At 45.6% G+C, this 17,754-nt stretch overlaps 1 protein-coding gene across 26 annotated transcripts in view; it reads right to left on the bottom strand.

Moving 5' to 3' along the window:
* IRF2 (interferon regulatory factor 2) overlaps nt 1-17,754 on the bottom strand; it is an 89,245-nt gene that overhangs the window by 17,096 nt on the left and 54,395 nt on the right. For 25 of the 26 annotated variants that reach the window (XM_054484786.2, XM_054484792.2, XM_063664345.1 and 22 more), the window contains 4 exons: nt 14,539-14,638; nt 13,605-13,781; nt 13,240-13,286; nt 3,281-3,398 (listed from right to left, as the gene is read on the bottom strand). In XM_054484786.2, coding sequence (XP_054340761.1) covers nt 3,281-3,398; nt 13,240-13,286; nt 13,605-13,781; nt 14,539-14,638 — 442 coding nt within the window. The remainder of the gene's footprint in view (nt 1-3,280; nt 3,399-13,239; nt 13,287-13,604; nt 13,782-14,538; nt 14,639-17,754) is intronic. The other variant, XM_054484794.2, reaches the window with a different exon arrangement.

Consider the following 17,754-nt stretch of genomic DNA (forward strand, 5'->3'; position numbering starts at 1 on the left):
GGACGGGGCAGCGTGCACCTTGCACCCCGTGAGAAAACAGCATCTCAGGCTACTACACAAAGGGAAGCACAGGATGTATCTCAGTAAAAACTCAGCAGAGGCCAGGCGTGGTGGCTCACACCTGTAATCCTAGCACTTTGGGAGGCTGAGGCAGGTGGATCATTTGAGGTCAGAAGTTCGAGACCAGCCTTGACCAACATGGTGAAACCCCATCTCTACTAAATACAAAACAAATTACCCAGGCATGGCGGCGCATCCCTGTAATCCCAGCTACTTGGGAGGCTGAGGCAGGAGAATCGTTTGAACCCGGGAGGCGGAGATTGCAGTGAGCCGAGATTGCACCACTGCACCCCAGCCTGGGCAACAGAGTGAAACTTGGTCTCAAAAAAAAAAAAAAAAAACTCAGTAGATGTAACCGATGTCTCAAGGGTCAACGATCTGGGAGCAGAAGTGTGGATGAGACGCGTTGGGCTGGAGCTATACCTCCTGCTGGAACTGCCACATATCCACCTCTCACTGTGCCCTGTGGACAAAGCCTTTGCAGCGGCTCCACCATAAGGAGACCCACCACCAACCTTACTGTCTCTGTGAGCAGCCACAGGGAGCTTAACTTGTTCAGAGTAATTCAAGTTCAAAGACAGGTATGAAAGTGGTGGGCAGGGCCTAGGTCATGCCAGACCCCGGGGACCTGGGGGAACTCAACTCCTTCTCTTAGGGGCAGTGGTGACATGATGACACTGGCATTCTTTATTTTGTGAGAAGAATAAATGGGGAGCAGAATGGAAGCCCCAGGTGACAGCCAAGGCAGGCCCACACACAGTGTCAGAAACAAGGGGATGGACTTGAGAAGTACGGGGAGGGAAGACGGGAGGAGCTGACAGTTCATTATAAATGAGGCAGCGGCAGCCAGGGAGAGAGGGAAGGAGAAGATAATACATAGCCTCACAAAAACATGGCAGCTTTCTTGAGTAAATAAAAACTTCTTAAGGCTGAAAACACAGCAGCCCAACTCCACTGCCCAGGTCTCTCGGTTGGCACCTGGTGACTGAGGAGTGGCCCCACAGTCTCACCTCAGTGCCCAGGCGCTCCAGGTCCAATACAGCCCAAGAATAAAGTATGTTGTTGTGGGTTCTGTGTCTGAGCATACTGCGATGTAAGGGTTCACATCTCATATGGAGTTTCATCTTGCTAAGAGCAGTCTAGGGTTGTGGATAAAATCGAATGCCTTGTCTCAGGCCCCTTCTCGTAAGGGGTGAACAACTCAGCTTCCAGGAAGAAGGCATGGGCACGGCTCACAGCGTGGGTGATCTCCTAAGAGGTGGTGCCTTCCATCTAAAGACTCACCCAGAGCTACTTTTTATCTTTTTTTTTTTGAGGCAGTCTCGCTCTGTCACCCAGGCTGGAGCGCAGTGGTGCCATCTCGGCTCACTGCAACCTCCGCCTCCTGGGTTCAAGCGATTCTCCTGCCTCAACCTCCTGAGTAGCTGGGACTACAGGCACCTGCCACCACGCCCAGCTGATTTTTGTATTTTTAGTAGAGACAGGGTTTCACCATGTTGGCCAGGATGGTCTTGATCTGCTGACCTCGTGAACCACCCACCTCAGCCTCCCAAAGTGCTGGGATTACAGGCATAAGCCACCGCGCCCAGCCCCAGAGCTACTTTTTATCTTATAAATAAAATTTCTATCTGAAGCACAATAAAATATGGCAAAAAGAAGGGGAAACAAAGGATATGGGAAGAGATGAAGACCCAGGGTTCCACAGCCCTGTGTCACCTCTGGCCATCCTGAAACCACGGCAAGTGCTGGGGCCAGAGTCTGCCAACCTTGAGTTCAACTGGGTGGCCCTCGTGGGGACCCTAACACTGGTCAGTAAGCTGTGAGTCTGCTCTCCTGTGCCTTCAGGAGCCCATGTTGATACTTGGGTTTGCAGGCTTGCCTTAAAAAGCCGCTTGAGTTTCACCATAGATAAAGACAGGCAAGTTTGGAAACAATTCCCAAAAAAAGAATATCCTACAGGGGGCACTTTGAGCAGCCAAAATTAAGACAAAAATCCCAACTCCATGACTTCCTAATTGCCGTATGTCTAGTCACCACAGACTGCTCTAGTTACTCCAGAGTAATGAATAGACTCTCTGGTTTCATAGCTATCTTTGCTTTATTAAAGGGTGGGGCTGTGTTTTATCAAGAAACACAACAGGGTTATAGAGCACTGCCGAGGCCGGTCAGACAGAATGTCTGCACCTGCAAACTTTTTACACTGCCCGGGAGATGGTTTCAACACAAAAAAAGCACTGCTAACCTCGGCAAGAGGCCAGCAGAGGCCTGTCAGGACAATTCAGCATGCTGCTGGCTTCTTCCGTTTCCTAAAAACAGAAGTCACCACACACAACAAAAATTCAATGCTAAAAGAAAGTAAAAATAAAAAGGAGTTTTTTCTTCTCCTTCCCCTTAAAGGGAAAGCAGGCTGAGGCCTTTTGGGCACTACACCTGTGCATCTGGCCATACAGGAGAGAAGGAACATCAGAAGACATGTCTTCATTATAAAGACCCTGCCCTCCTCGGGGGTGGGCGCAGCTAGCTACATCTGGAAGTTGTTCAACTGTTACGAAGGAGGGAAAACACTGCTCCTCTGAGACCTCCAATCTAAATTTGGTGCCTTGGTTTTTCTCTCTCCTTTCTTTTCTTTTGCAGTATTTACCACACATGGTAACACTGCAGTTATCTGGGGGTGTCTTTGTTTACTCTCTCTGTCCCCCCATAAAAAAGAAATTGGGCCTCCTCCATCTATTTCCTGCTCCTAGTACTGAGTCTCATATACAGAAGGTGCTCAGAAATATCTGCTGAATCAGAGTGGGCCCTTTGGCAACATGTCTCTGTGCCTCAGTTTCTCTGTCTGCCAGGAAGCAGTTGCTGAGAGGACTCACGAGGACCATCTTCCCTCTCCTTGGTTCCCGAGTTAAATAAATACTCTTTTGTCCATGTGAACCAAATAGTGAAAGACTGGGATCGTTAGCCACGAGCCGCCGGGAAACAAACATTTTTCCTGGGAGGTCACCCCAGCCTTCTTCCACGGAGGCTGACCCGTCTAAGTTCCTTTATCTGATCCTCAAAAGCCTTCGTTTCTCAGCCTTGAAATCTGGGGGCTGGAACTTGCATTCTGAGATGATTCCAAGACCTCCTCCCACGGACTATGTTATTTGAAGTTCACTGTTTTACAAATTTTAGGCCCCAGGGGGCTGCTGGTATGTATAAAAAATGAGACGTCAAAACAGTTTACCTATGATGTTCACCGTACTATCCACTTCATTTTTTATAGCTGAAGTCAGGACCGCATACTCAGGAGAAAGATCACTTACTCCATTACTAAGCCCCAGAGATGACTCAACTGGTTCTTGCTAGGAAGAAGAAAAGAAAAAAGAATTGAGAACACTTCCTTTCCCCTCCCTTCTCTTAGCTGAAATTCGACCCTCTGCCTACTTTCTTTAATGCTAGGGTCATGTTCAGCTGCCGAATACATTCATTCCCTGCTTCTTTAAACTGGCCTGTTTTAAGCACATTTCTGCCCAGGGTACACTGCTGGGTATTCAGCTCCTTCCATTTTCCTTCAAGGAGACGGTACTGGCCCATCTGGCTTGCCTTTAGGAAATGCTTCCACCTGCAGACAATAGCTTTGGGGCTACGCAGAGCTGCATCATTGTCTCTGTAAAATGCTGCACTGCGTGGATTCTACACTCTCCTCCTCTGAGGGGGTGCTCAAAAGAATCAATGCCTGGCTTTCTCCTAAGGGAGGAATCATGCTACCTCTTTCATAATTATTTCTTAGGAAAAGCTCTGCCTCAGTGACTGGCCCAAGAACAGGAGCCCAAAGGAAGTTGTAGATGAATTCTCTGCAGATAAGTTTTGCCATGGCCTCTGGCCACCTGAGGCCCTGCACTGGATGGCTGGCTGATCACGAGGGCCACACCCTGGCCTGAGTGCAGCCGGGCAACCGCACACCATGGGCTTCACATAAATGCCCTTCAGGTGGCTGAATATCTCATCCAGCCCAAGAATTCTGCACGTGCACACTAATGAAATAATGAGAACAAATTCCTTTCCCTTATTGGAGCTCTAAATGTGTGCTTTATTTCAAGTGCACCAGAACCCTCCACTCCCTTGTGCTAAACAGCTCTGCAAAAGCCAGCCCTAAGGTGCCTGTGGACACTCAGCTCTCAAGGTAAGTTTGCATCTGCTGCTACGATAGCAATCAAGTCAGACAAAAGCCACGCAGGACAGCACCCAAGGAATCCAAAGCAGAAGAGGGTGGAGAGCAGAAGGAACACAGGACTGGAAGCAGAGGATCATGCAAGTAGATGTGACTGTGCTTGGAAAAGTCAACAGTGGTCGGCTCTGAAACATGGTGGGTGTTCTTATCAGCTTATTTATACACTACTTGGAATCAATCCCCCCAAAATCCTCAAAAAGTCACTAACGGAAGGAGGGGAAATAACTTCCTCCTTCATAATCCCACCTGGCAAACTCCCACCTTAATGACTTCAAAGGCGTCGCTCCACTGTACAGCTCGGTTTTTAAATAAACCATACACTGCCTGGTTTACCAGATGTCCCGAAGGTCCAACATAAGGTCAGGCCCAGAACATCCATCCCTGTCGGGCACGATTTTTACTCCTTTCTCCCCCAGCATCTTGCACTCTTCTCTCTTACAAGTTCTAAATAAGAAGTCTGCCCTTTCTTGGGCCAAGCACGGTGGCTCACCCTGGAATCTCAGCACTTTGGGAGGCTGAGGCTGGAGGATCGTTTCAGCCCAGGAGTTCGAGACCAGCCTGGGCAACATAGCAAGACCCTGTCTCTACAAAAAATGAAAGCATTAGCCGGGTGTGGTGGTGCACGCCTCTTGTCCTGGATACCTGGGAGGCTGCGGTGTTGGGAGGCTCTCTTGAGCCCAGGAGTTCAAGGATGCAATGAGCTATGATCATGTCACTGCACTCCAGCCTGGGTGACAGAGTGAGAGCCTGATTCTTAAAGAAAAAAAAAAAAAAAGTCTGCCCTTTCTGAAAAAAAAAAAAACCAAAAAAAAAAAAAACACTTGCCTGTGACCTGGGTGAGTCAGCAGGTTTTCCCTTCCTTCACAACCAAACTTCCGACCCGCTGTCTGCCTTTCCAGACTTCGCCTCTCCACCTGGGCCCCCATTAGTTCCTGCGGTCTTGCTTCCTCTCCACCTGCAGAATCAAGCTCCCAGAAGGGTCTTGAGAGCTCGGGCTTTGGAATCAGAAGGGCCTGGAGCAAAGCCTGGCACCTCCACTCCTCACTAGTTGCAGCTCCTTATTTAACCTCTGTAAGCCACCCTAGGGCACCGCGGACAGTTGTAAACTGAGGACAATAATAGGACCCACGTCATAGGGATAAGGTGAAGATTAAATGAGCTAACTACGTACATGGCACTTATTAGTAAATAAGTACTCACCATTACCAAAGGTCACCAACAAAACTGTGCTCTCCCAAATCCAATGGCCTTTTCTCACATCCCTTCCCCCAGCCCCATATTCTGACCTCTGATGGACCATGCTGTCCCTCCATGGCGGCCTGAACTGTCTGACACTGCTGCAATTCTCCACCTCTCCAACAGCAGCCTCCTTTCTCAATGGCGTCCTCAATGACCCCTGGTCAGTTTCCCCACCCCGAGTCATGCCCCACCTTTCACTATTCCACCTCCATTTCTTCAACTCCCTCAAAAAGAACTAAGCACAGGCCTCTGAAGAAGTGACGAGAGAATTGCTCATTTGTATGGGCTTCCTTTGCTGTCTGGCCTTATTTTTTCAGTCATTCTGTTTCTAGGTTTCTTATAAAAGTAATGAGGCAGTCAGGCTTGCATATATTTAAAAAGCTAAATTAATTCTGATTTCTCCATTGAAGACCTCTAAGTGTTACACATGATCTACAGTTTAATTAGTGACAAGTGATACTTTCATCACTTGAGAAAACGATGACTCAGAGACTAAATTAATTTTCCAAGATCACGCTACTTTTAGCCTGTGGAGACACCAGAACTGAACTCTGTCTTTGGTCACGAAATATGGTTCAATTCCAGGAGCTTTCTGTCTTAAGAAGCCCTTGTATCCTGCCCTAATTCCAGTGGAGACTGAGACACTCTTTTGAACACTGTTCTACTCTCTCTCCATACTTTTTTTTTTTTTTTTTTTTTTGACACGGGGTGTCACACTATCACCCAGGCTGGAGTGCAATGGCGTGATCTTGGCTCACTGCAACCTCCACCTCCCAGGTTCAAGAGATTCTCCTGCCTCAGCCTCCCAAGTAGCTGGGATTACAGGTGCCTGCCACCATGCCTGGCTAATTTTTTGTATTTTTAGTAGAGACGGGGTTTCACCATGTTGGCCAGGCTGGTCTTGAACTCCTGACCTCAGGTGATCTGCCCACCTAGGCCTCCCAAAGTGCTGGGATTATAGGCGTGAGCCACCATGCCCAGGCTTCTACTCTCTCCATTCTTACCCTGTATCCTGCACTGACCACTTCTATAATGGCATCATATATTCCACCGATGGAGGCTGGGAGAGACTATTGCAAACACTGTGTTACTCCCCTTACCCCACTTCAAAAGAAACCCTGTCATTTCAGAGCTATCAGTGCCAATCATCTCACTGACACCGTCACTCTGGACAGACAGTACAGTCAATGGCACAGTAAAATGGAGCCAGCACCTCCTGAAACACCTCCATCCAGGGTGCAGAACAGGCCCAGGAGAGAAGGATCTTCCCTAAACTGGGTCAAAATTTTTGAAATGATTAGAAGTAGGAATATCTAAATCTAAGCTATATTAAAAATCCAAGGATCTCAAATGAAGAAAAGGGGTGTGGAGTTCTCTATGTAAAATAAACACAGAGATCCTGCAGGCCCTGAACACTCTTTGCCCGAAGCCTCTCCTGGACCCCCAATGCCCCACTCCTGCCCTCGCTCAACTCCTCCTGCTTTGCTGCACCATAACCTGGCCCGGTTCATCCTGGCCAGGATTCACATCCCCTCTTTCTGCTCCCTTTCTCACTTTAGATAGAGGCTCTTCTGTAAATCAAGTAACCCATAGCTTTCTTGGCTTTTAATTTTCTCCCCTTGCTCCAAAGATAAAAAGACTCTGCTTGGGTCCAGACTCCTCCACGGTGCATGAACTCCACCAAACATTTACGTTCAAAAACCTTTGCTCTAATTATAGAATCCAAGGGTTGGTCTACATGGGTGCATGAACTCCGCCAAACATTGACGCTCAAGAACCTTTGCTATAATTACAGAATCCAAGGTTTGGTCTCTCGTTTAAGGGATTTTAAGCAAAAGCAAACTGGCACAAGAGAGAGTTCAGGGGCAGGAGCACACTTCTTTAGAGTTGTAAAATAATACACCTTTAGCTGGTCTTGAAACTACACTTGCTGAATGGGCTTGGGGATGGACCAGAGTTAGAGGACAGCAGAGGGACTCCCCTCTGCTCTGAGCCCATGCTGTCTCAACCCTGTGCTAATGTACCTTGTCCCTGAAGCCCCATTTAATGGGCCTCCAGCCCACCTCCCACCTTCCAAAATGCTCTAATTCATCTGTGCAAAGCCAGTCTCGTTGAAGCCAGATTTATCAAATTTAAGGGCATCTCTAGGTCTCTGCTAACAGAACGTGTAGGCTGACAGCTGGACTTCACAAGTAGGTCAGGGAACTGGACCTTGGCGAGTGCACACACCCAGCACAGAGGCGCAATGCCACTGAGAACAGAAGCTCTCGTAAGACAGGCTGGGGACTCCTGCCCGGTCCCAGAACCACCTTCCTTCTGCTCCTTGCTTGGAATAAGGCCATCGTCATTCTCTTCCTCCCTTCTCTCACTGCAGCTTCCCTCTTGACTTTTTCCCTTAGCTCACTTTTCTCTGCCTCTTCTCCGCGGGCCTTTGTCTGCATCTCTTAAAGAAGGCATCAGTTTCCAAAGCTACCAACGCCATTCTCAAGTAAATGACCACACATCTGCCAGTTGGGCACTCACTCGAGTGCTATACCCTCCAACTTTCTAGCTGGCATTTACCTTCAGGGCTCTCTGTCACTTCAAAGGCAGCATGTCCAAAGCGAAACACCCTCTCCACAAAACGACCTCCATTCCCAACACTCCCTTCTGAAAGTGCAAAACGCCGGGGCCTCCTCTTCAGGCCACTCTTATCTGCATCCTCCGTACCCTTTTCCACTTTCTGGAGAAATGTCTCCTCCCTCCATGCCACTGGCACCAGCTACCATCTTTCCACAGCATCTCTCCTGCTTCCCGCTCATTCCCCTCCCGCAGAGAAAGGCCTCCCTTACATATCAATTCCCGCCTGCTCTAAGTGTGCTCCAAGGAGTTCAACTGTGTCTCGTTCCGTAAAACTGTCCCTCGAGCTCTTCCACCATGTGGAAGTGAGGATCCCGGGCAGGCAGAATAAGCCTGATAACCTGCTTCACCCAGGGCATCTCTCATCTTACCTGTTTTTCAAGTGAGTTGCTGGCGTGTGTTTTCATTTGATTAAAGTTTAAAAACTGAAGACCTCTTCCAACGAGTGAAGGGATCACTCCAGTAGCAGCCCTGCCAGGGAGTGTGCCGTGTTTTAATCCAGCTCATGTCACTGTTAGAGCCAACAGCTCTATGAGAAAGAGCAGCCAAACCCCTATCTGCTTGTCTATAACTTCTAACCATAGGTCTGTGCTCAGAACGAATACAGACCAGGCCTGATCTTTTCCAAGCGACTTTGGCAGCCCTTCCCAATTCTGTCCCCTTCATAACACTAACACTTTGATCTGGAAGCACTTTACAGTTTCAAGGCACATATGTTTCAGCTGCAAACAACCCTCCGAAGCAGGAAGTACCCATTTCTATTCACCTCACCTACATGCCTGTATTTCCCATTGTCCTCTCACACAAACTCCTACTCTAATTAAGCCAGTTTCCTGTCTCATCCAGGAAAGACAAACCAACTGTAATCTCCAGGCCTTCATTCCTGATGCCCCTAGTGCTGGGGAAGGACCAGTTTGACCCTGTCCACCCCTCAAGGCCTGGCTTAGGCCCCAAAGGCTACAAGGCACCCGGTGGACAAAATTGGATTCAAATCTCAGCTCTGTAAAGCAATGCAGCCTTGGGAAAATGAATCAGCTTCTCTGTGCATCCATTTCCTAAATGTATAAAAGGCAAATGACCTGCCCATCACAGGGAGAACTCAGTGAGACAATAATCATAGCTGGGAACTTGGAATCAGCTCAAAAATATCAGCTAGCACCCCTCTGTTTTAACTACTTCTATTCTTATTGTTCTTGGCCTTGTCTGAAGTCTCACAGAGCAAACCGTTGCATGATATTTTCTGAAACATATACATGCACTGATGATGTAGAATCCAGGATTTCTCATTATAGTTTTTCTTTCTTTTCTGAGGTGGAGAAGGGGTCCTGCTCTGTTGCCCAGGCTGGAGCGCAGTGGTGCAATCACGGCTCACTGCAGCCTCAAACTCCTGGGCTCAAGCCATCCTCCTACACCTCAGCCTCCTGAGTAGCTGGGACAGGCATGTACCACTGTACCCAGCTGTTTTTCTTGTTCTTATTTCCTTAGATACCCAGTTACCACCACACAGGTGGGGCTTAGCTCAAGGAAAACATGGCTCACTGAGTTTGTAGGGATATGCTCACAAAGTGAAATGTCAGAGGATGCGGAGGCCGTTTCTGCACATACCACACGGCCAATGGGCCTTGGTCTTCAGTCTCGGGGAGACTATTTGTTGGGGGACATACAGCATGGAGATAAATCATAAGTGACCCCAAGAAAATTCCAACACTTGGCCTACATGTTGTAAACATTGTTTGCTAATTAAAACTTCAACTTGGGAAAAGCTTGCTTCAACAGCAAATTTTCACACCTAGTTACCATATGAAAGACAAATTTCCTCAGTAGAAGAAACCTACATAGTGTATCCAGTTACATATTTGGATAGACTAAGTAGGTTTAGTATATTTGCACAGGATATATTAACTCAGTGCTTGGGTGTTTTGATATACAATTAAAAAGTAACATATTAATAGCTAGTAATTGTCCTCTGACTTTCCAATTCCAGACGCCCTGGGGAGTTCACTTTTCAAACACTCTACAGAGACACCGAGTCCACACAATAGCTTGAACAGCCAGGAAGCACAGAACTCGGGAAGCCCAATGGCCTCTTCTGAGCTTCCCTGCTACACTGTAAAGCACAATGCAAGTAGATCTAAATTCAAAAGTTAGGCTGTGTTTAGGCCTAATGAATCACCTGCCTTCTGCTGAAGGAATCAGGTCTTTTCAAGAAAAAAGTTTCAGGTATGAATCATATCTTCATAGCACAAGGATTTCATAAAACACACTTGGCTAAGGTAGGTCTTGACCCACACGGCTGCACCTAACGGGATCTCTCACTCACTTCCCCGGGCCAGGATGGTCAAACCCACCCAGGACCGTGCCTTCCACAACCTGCTCATTTTAGGGCCATGTGAAGACACCGCTAGTGCCGATGTGGCTGTAGAGATCCCGGACAAATGGGACCACCACATGGCATGAACTACTAAGATGTACATTTCCTCGCATTGCCACATCCCTGAAAGAGGACATGCCTTTCAATCCATCACGTGTCATGGTTTCATTGGAAGCAGTTTTTCTAAGAGATACATAAAATAACAGTGCATCTTAGCATCATTGGCATCTGGCATTAGATGGAATACAGTGGGTACATGTGAGCAAAGTGTCCTGAAAAGGCAACATCTGTTACTCCATTCTTATTTCTCCATTAACTGCGATTATGAAATTAAAGCTGCATCCTAATGGAAAACCCCTCACTCCCACCCCACATATCCTACTTATTTATACATCTATTTAGTCAACAAATGCAGATGCATCTATTCAGTTATCAAATACGTATTAGTGATCTGTTCTGGGCCAGGCACTGAGCTAGATAATGGGAAAATAGTAGTAAATACGATTCAATCACACTTGAAATTGTAGCACATTCTCACACATGTGTGAGAAAGCTGTGCTTTTCTGACTAAATAACATGAATCAAAATGTAGGCCTTAAAAATGCAAACTCAGCCAGGCTCACACTTGTAATTCCAACATTTTGGGAAGCCGAGGCAAGAGGATTACTTGAGGCCAGGAGTTTGAGACCAGCCTGGGCAACAGAATGAGACCTCACCACTACAAAAAAAAAAAAATTTTTAATTATCCATGGTTGGTGGCACACACCTGTAGACCCAACTACTAGAGGGAGGCTGAGGCAGGAGGATCACCTGAGCCCAGGAGGGTGGGGCTGCAGTGAGCCATGATTGCGTCACTGCACTCCAGCCTGGGTGACAGAGTAAGACCTTGTCTCAAAAAAACAAAAAAAAAACAAAAAAAAAAACAAACGGTGAGAAATGATATGGCTAACAACTAGGTTTGTTCAATTGTAAAAAAAAAAAAAAATTGTTTTAAGAGGTAATATAGGAGAAACATATACTTAAAAAATACTTAAAAGACATTCAAAAATCACATGTGGATTTTATATGGGTCTTAATTTAAGTAAACAAACTACACGAATGTTATAACATATGTGAAACAACTGAAACTCTGACCACTGGCTGGATATTCACTGATATTGAGAAATTACTGTGAACTTTTTCAGGTACAGTAATGACATGGTATTTTTTACAGAGCACTTATCTTTTAAATATATATACTGAACTATTATGGAAGAAATGCTATGAGGTTAGGAATTTGCTTCAAATTCCAAAAAATAGTTCAAAAAAAGCTGAACTATAAAAAATTGTTTTGGGGCCGAGTGCCGTGGCTCACGCCTGTATTCCCAGCACTTTGGGAGACTGAGGTGGGCAACTCACTTAAGGTCAGGAGTTCAAGACCAGCCTGTCCAACATGGTGAAACCCCATCTCTACTAAAAATACAAAAATTAGCTGGGCATGGTGGCACGTGTTTGTAGTCTCAGCTACTCAGGAGGTTGAGGCAGGAGAATCGCTTGAACCCAGGAGGCGGAGGTTGCAATGAGCCAAGATCGCGCCATTGCACTCCAGCCTGTGCCAACAGAGCAAAACTCTGTCTCAATTTTAAAAAAATTAAATAAATAAATGACTTTTGTAAGTCAAAAATGGTTGAAGGGCTGCAATTTCATGTTAGAAGTCAGGAAACGGGAGGGGCTATTGATGAAGCAAAACTGGCCAGGAGCTGATTAAGGTTAAAATTAATCTGAATGATGGCCTATGGGATAAATTTTACTCATCTGTCTCCTTCCTATGTGCATAAAATCTTTCCACAATGCAAAGTTAAAACAAAATTAGGACTTTAATACAGTACGATATTTAAATTTAGTTAAAAATAAAAACTAGTGAAAGTGAAACTGAAAGCATCACTGCAAAAACACCCTCCGCCTAAATTTCTTCATCTGCAAAGGGAGGCCAGGGAGCTCGACAATCTCTCTGAGATCCCTGGGTCTGTGACCGCAGTGTCTGCTCTCTGCTCAGCCACTGAAGCTTGTCCCCAGTTTTGCGGGGCATATTTGGCTCTTCTCTTACTATTTAACAAGGGCCACCTAATCTATGCACCAAGATCCTCAGACTGCAGGGGAGTTCAAACGACACAGCCTAGTGAGAAGCTGACACACACACACGCGGATCCCATGGAAAACCCTTGTGGGGTGTGAGAGATGATTCTACAGTGGACAGAAGGCAGCCATTGAGAGCTGTGCTGATAGAGTGCTGATGTTGACCACTCTGTCCCCCACCGAAGGGCCTGTGACGAAATGTCTGTAACATACAGTTCACACATTTTATAGAGGTCTATAACATTTAATACATATTAAAGTATATTTAATAGCCTGAAAATATACTTAATAGTATGAGACATAAGCTGTTGTGGAGCTTAGCTGGCACAAAATGACCGCTGGCAACGGCTGTGGTGGCCAGATGGAGGCCTCAGCCTGCCGAGCACAGTGAGAATCTGTGACTTCATTCATAAATTTCCCAGAGAAACGGGATGAGGCAGGGCCCTGTGTACCTATGTCTGCAAGTGGATACATGCCGAAGAGCAAACATGTAAAGCACAGAAGACACAAGCAAAGGAAGAAAGATGACACACTCCGCAGAGGTCTTGTGACTTGTCTTTACAAGGCAGAATATGAGTCATTAATAAGATCCCAACTTTGGCTTTCTCTCTGAATCACCCAAGATTACCTTGATGTGCTTAACTTTGTCTTCTTTTTCTGTCTTTGGTTTCTTTCCTGTGGCAACAAAAATGTAGTTTTGGATTAATTCATGAAGGGCCTCCAGAGAAACATTTCCCTCAAATTAAATTCTTTCTGAAACTCTCAATGAACCTGTTGCTTTAATCTGTACATGGTCAAAATTCCACATGTATCTTTTACTGCCTTTGGTGAATTGAAAGTCTTGTTTCCAAGCCAGGTAGAGGCGGAATGATCCCCTACAGCATGAACTGGCTATTCTACCTGCGAAGTGACTGCAGATGTAGAAATGAACAGATCACGAAGGCACGATGACACAAATTGAGTGATCTTATTTTAGTCTGTAAATGCCTTTACCTTTCTTAGAAGGCCGCTCCGATAGGGGCAGCATTCGGTAGACCCTGAAGGCATTGTTTCCTTTCTTGATGCTTTTATCCTTGACTTCTTCAATATCAGGCAAGGAATTCATGGCGCATCTGAAATTCGCCTTCCATGTTTTGGGATCAGGTTTATCTACTCCTGGTTGATGCTTTCCTAACAAAATAGACAAAGATTAAGAAAAAGAGAAAACATTAGATACAGAGGAAGAAATTTCTGGAAACACAGTATTGCTGGCCAGGCAGTATAAGGAAACCTTTTCACTCCAGGCTATACCTCCAGTGACCAATCGTCCTGGTGTGCCTGGGGGTGAGAGGTTTTTGGGATGTGGGAATTTTGTTTTTAAAACCTGAACAGTTCCAGGCAAACTGGAACAAGCTGGTCACCCTGGTTCTACTGAACAGCTTGAGGAAACTATAAATGCTGGAAGAATGGAGCATCAGCGTAAGAAAAATACAGAAGACTGAGAGGCTGCAAAGTCAACAGGAAGAGGGAACCTGAGTGCCTCTTTTTCATCTGATGCTCCAACAAAGTCCATTCCTGTAAACAGCTCCCTACGTAAAGGTTGAAATAAATACACGTATTTCTGACTACCTTTTGGGGGGGAGATAAATTTGATCAAAGTTTATAGCATCAGAACAACTGAGTTTCTATTCCCCTGGTAACACCTAGGGAACTTCTTAGAATACCACATTTATAGGAAATCGAAGGACTAAGAGTCTATAGGATGAGAGGAGCATTACTTCTGAGGGCTGTAGTTTGTACCCCATGTGTCCTGGATGTGCCTAGGGACAAGTCACAGGTTTTTCAGAGCCATCTTCATGAGGTCATAAGCCAGGCTATTTTATGTGTAATAAAAACAAAACTAAGCAAGAGTGCCTTCCTCTATAAATGCCGCAGGGAGTTTTAGTACCTGTATGGATTGCCCAGTTTCTAAAGAGTGGTGCATCTTTTTCCACATCCCACCCATGTCTAGCCGCATGCATCCAGGGGATCTGAAAAATCTTCTTTTCCTGAAAAAAAAAAAAAAAGGTAAAGAAGAACTGCAGTCATGGGTTTTAGCCTACCATTGCAAAAGGTTGTGAAGGTCTAATCAGCAAGATTCCCCACCAAGCATCACTGAATGTGTTGACTGTTGACAAGAAATCTACTGTAAACCAAACCCACTTCCCCTGCTGGATCCCAAATCTTGATAGCCTACCCGGAGTGACAGTCTCGTGAAGTCTTGCAGAGCGGGAATGTTTTCCAAGGTCAAAGGTGATGATTTGGGATATGCCAGTGTATTCCATTATTTGTGCCTCTTTTCTATTTTTCAATATTTTTTTTGGAGACAGAGTCTCACTCTGTTGCCCAGGCTGCAGTGTAGTGGCACGATATCGGCTCACTACAACCTCCATCTCCCAGGTTCAAGAGATTCCCCCACCTCAGCCTCCTGAGTAGCTAGGATTACCGGCATGTGCCACCATGCCTGGCCAAGTTTTGTATTTTTGGTAGAGATGGGGTTTTGTCACGCTGGCCAGGCTGGTCTCGAACTCCTGACCTCAAGTGATCTATCTTCCCGCCTCAGGCTTCCAAACTGCTGGGATTACAGGTGTGAGCCACCACACCTGGCCCTGTGTCTCTTTTTTAATAAAATCACAGAAAAATGGCCACCTACTGAAACTTCTAATGCTTACTCTTACAATTTATTCTCATCGTTTGGTAAATAGTAACTCCAGCTATCTTAGGTAAATTAAAAATTAGACAACTTTCCAAAACCCTTGATGCTACTAAAGAAAAGTCGGGTACATCTGAGGCCACTGTCACAGAAACCAAATATCTCCATTTGCTTGTGCATCCAACAGAAATAGAAAGTAATGTTCGAATCCCTGTGGGTCTACTGCCTGCAGAAAATAGCAAGAAGTGCAAACAAAGAGGTAGAGGTTACGAAATGACACATTTTCTGGAGAAACATCCCTCAATACAATGCTTATATCAGACTATCTCTACATCTCTCTCAATGTTGAGGTTTGTAACTCAAAACCGCCTCAAGCAACCCTGGAAAACACATGACTGGAAACCCATGGTTTAGTAACAAAGCCGTACTCTTAGTAAAGCTACAGATGAGGAACCTGGCCCAAGCAGCTCTTGTGGTGGTACCGGCAGGTACTAAGGTCCCATTGGCACTGTGCATCTGACTACCCACATCCACAGGGACCTCAGCTTTGTTTTCCTCCCACAGCCTACTGAGTGAGGTATATGTTACGATTTCCATTTTATCTGAGGAAACCGAGAAGCAGATTTTAACTATTTAATCAAGGAACTTGCAGGATAATAAGTGTCTAAGTTCAAAACCCAGGTCATGCGACTCCATATGCTATTACTTAATCACCCACTCATTGTCTCCCAGCTCTTAGATTTGGAAGAGTCCCTGTCCTATGACAGACCGGTTGAGACCTGAATTCTGTGGAGATTAAAGTCCAGGAGGTTGTACTCTTTAAAAGCTCTCAAGGCAGTTCTGGTAATTGCTAGGTATGCGGATCCCTGCACTAGACGCTGAGGAAGGAGAGGAAATGTCAGCAGGGAGTTTCCACCACTTCAGTCTCACACAGTGAAACGCAGAAAGGGTCCCAGCTGTCCCCAAAGAGACTCAGCGCCTCTCCACAGAACCAATCACAAAGCCAGAACAAAGACTATTTCGGAACATTGGAGAGTTTCCCAAAACCTGTTAAAAGGAAAACTCTACCATCCTCTAAAAAGTCAGTTATTAAAGGAGAACTGAAAGTGAGAGACTTTTTCATAAATTCCTCGGTGTTCATTCTGTATCATCCACAGAGAGCGCTTCAGGTTAGCCAATTTCAAAAGGACAGTGATCAGAAAGGGGCTGAGTGACATTTTATGCTTTAATGTAGATGGAAATCGACAGCAAAACCAATCACTAAATGCCATTTATTGATGTTCACATGAAAATGAATACAAGTGAAAATTGATTTCAGTGAAAGAGCTTTTCCTGAAGTGCACGCCCAGAATCTAAAGCTTTATGCTTAAACACCGAGATTCTTAAGAATTTGCTGTTGCACTTTTTTCTAGATCAAAGGAGTTCTAGGGTGACACAATCTGAAATCTAACTTGCAAGACACAAAATTGATACAGATAAAGTAGATCTTTTTAAGCATGGCACGCATGCATGCATACACATACACACACACACAACCAAACCTAGTCCCATAGAAACCACAAAAGTCATGCAACTACAAAAGCGCTGACTGAACCTAGCAACATACACTATGGACCCTCTTGAAACGTGCAACAGGCCTGAGTAGACTGGAATAGTTCGGGTGTTTCTCCCCTCAAAATCTCGTGTTAAAATGTGATCGCTAGTGTTGCAGGTGGGGTCTGGTGGACGGTGTTTGGGTCATGGGGCAGGATCCCTCATGAATGGCTTGGTGTCATTCTCGTGGTAATGAGTAAGCTCTCGCTCCATTAGCTCCGGTGAGAGCTGATTATTCAAAACAGCCTGTCGCCTGCACCCTTCTCTCTTCCTCCTTCTCTTGCCATGTAATGTCCTTTGCCTCCCATCCTGAGGCCTTATCAGAGGCAGATGCCAAGGTCATGCTTCTTGTACAGCCTAGAACCCTGACCCAAAGAAACCTCTTTTCTTTATAAATTACCCAGCCCCAAGTAGTCCTTTGTAGCAACATGAAACAGACTAACCCACAGACATGTCTCCAAAAAAAAGATACACAAATAACAAACGTTGGTGAGGATGTGGAGAAACTGGAATCCTCATACATCGCTGTGGGAATGCAAAATGGTGCAGCCACTCTGGAGAAAAAGTTTGGCCATTCCTCAAGAAAGTGAAACACAGAATTACCTGATGATCCAGGAATTTTACACCTGGATATATACCCAAAGAATTCTAAGCCAACATTCAAACCAAAACATAAACGTTCATAGCAGCACTACTTACAAAAGCCAAAAGATAGAAACAACCCGAGTGTCCATCAGCTGATGAATGGGTAAACAAAATGTGGTATATCCATACAATGGAATATTATTCAGCCACAAAAAGGAATAGAGTATTGACACATGCTACCACGTGGACGAACCTTGAAAACATTATGCTGGATGAAAGAAGCCAGACACAAAA

This window comes from Pongo pygmaeus, chromosome 3 (genome assembly GCF_028885625.2).
Source record: "Pongo pygmaeus isolate AG05252 chromosome 3, NHGRI_mPonPyg2-v2.0_pri, whole genome shotgun sequence".
NCBI classification, from domain to species: domain Eukaryota; kingdom Metazoa; phylum Chordata; class Mammalia; order Primates; family Hominidae; genus Pongo; species Pongo pygmaeus.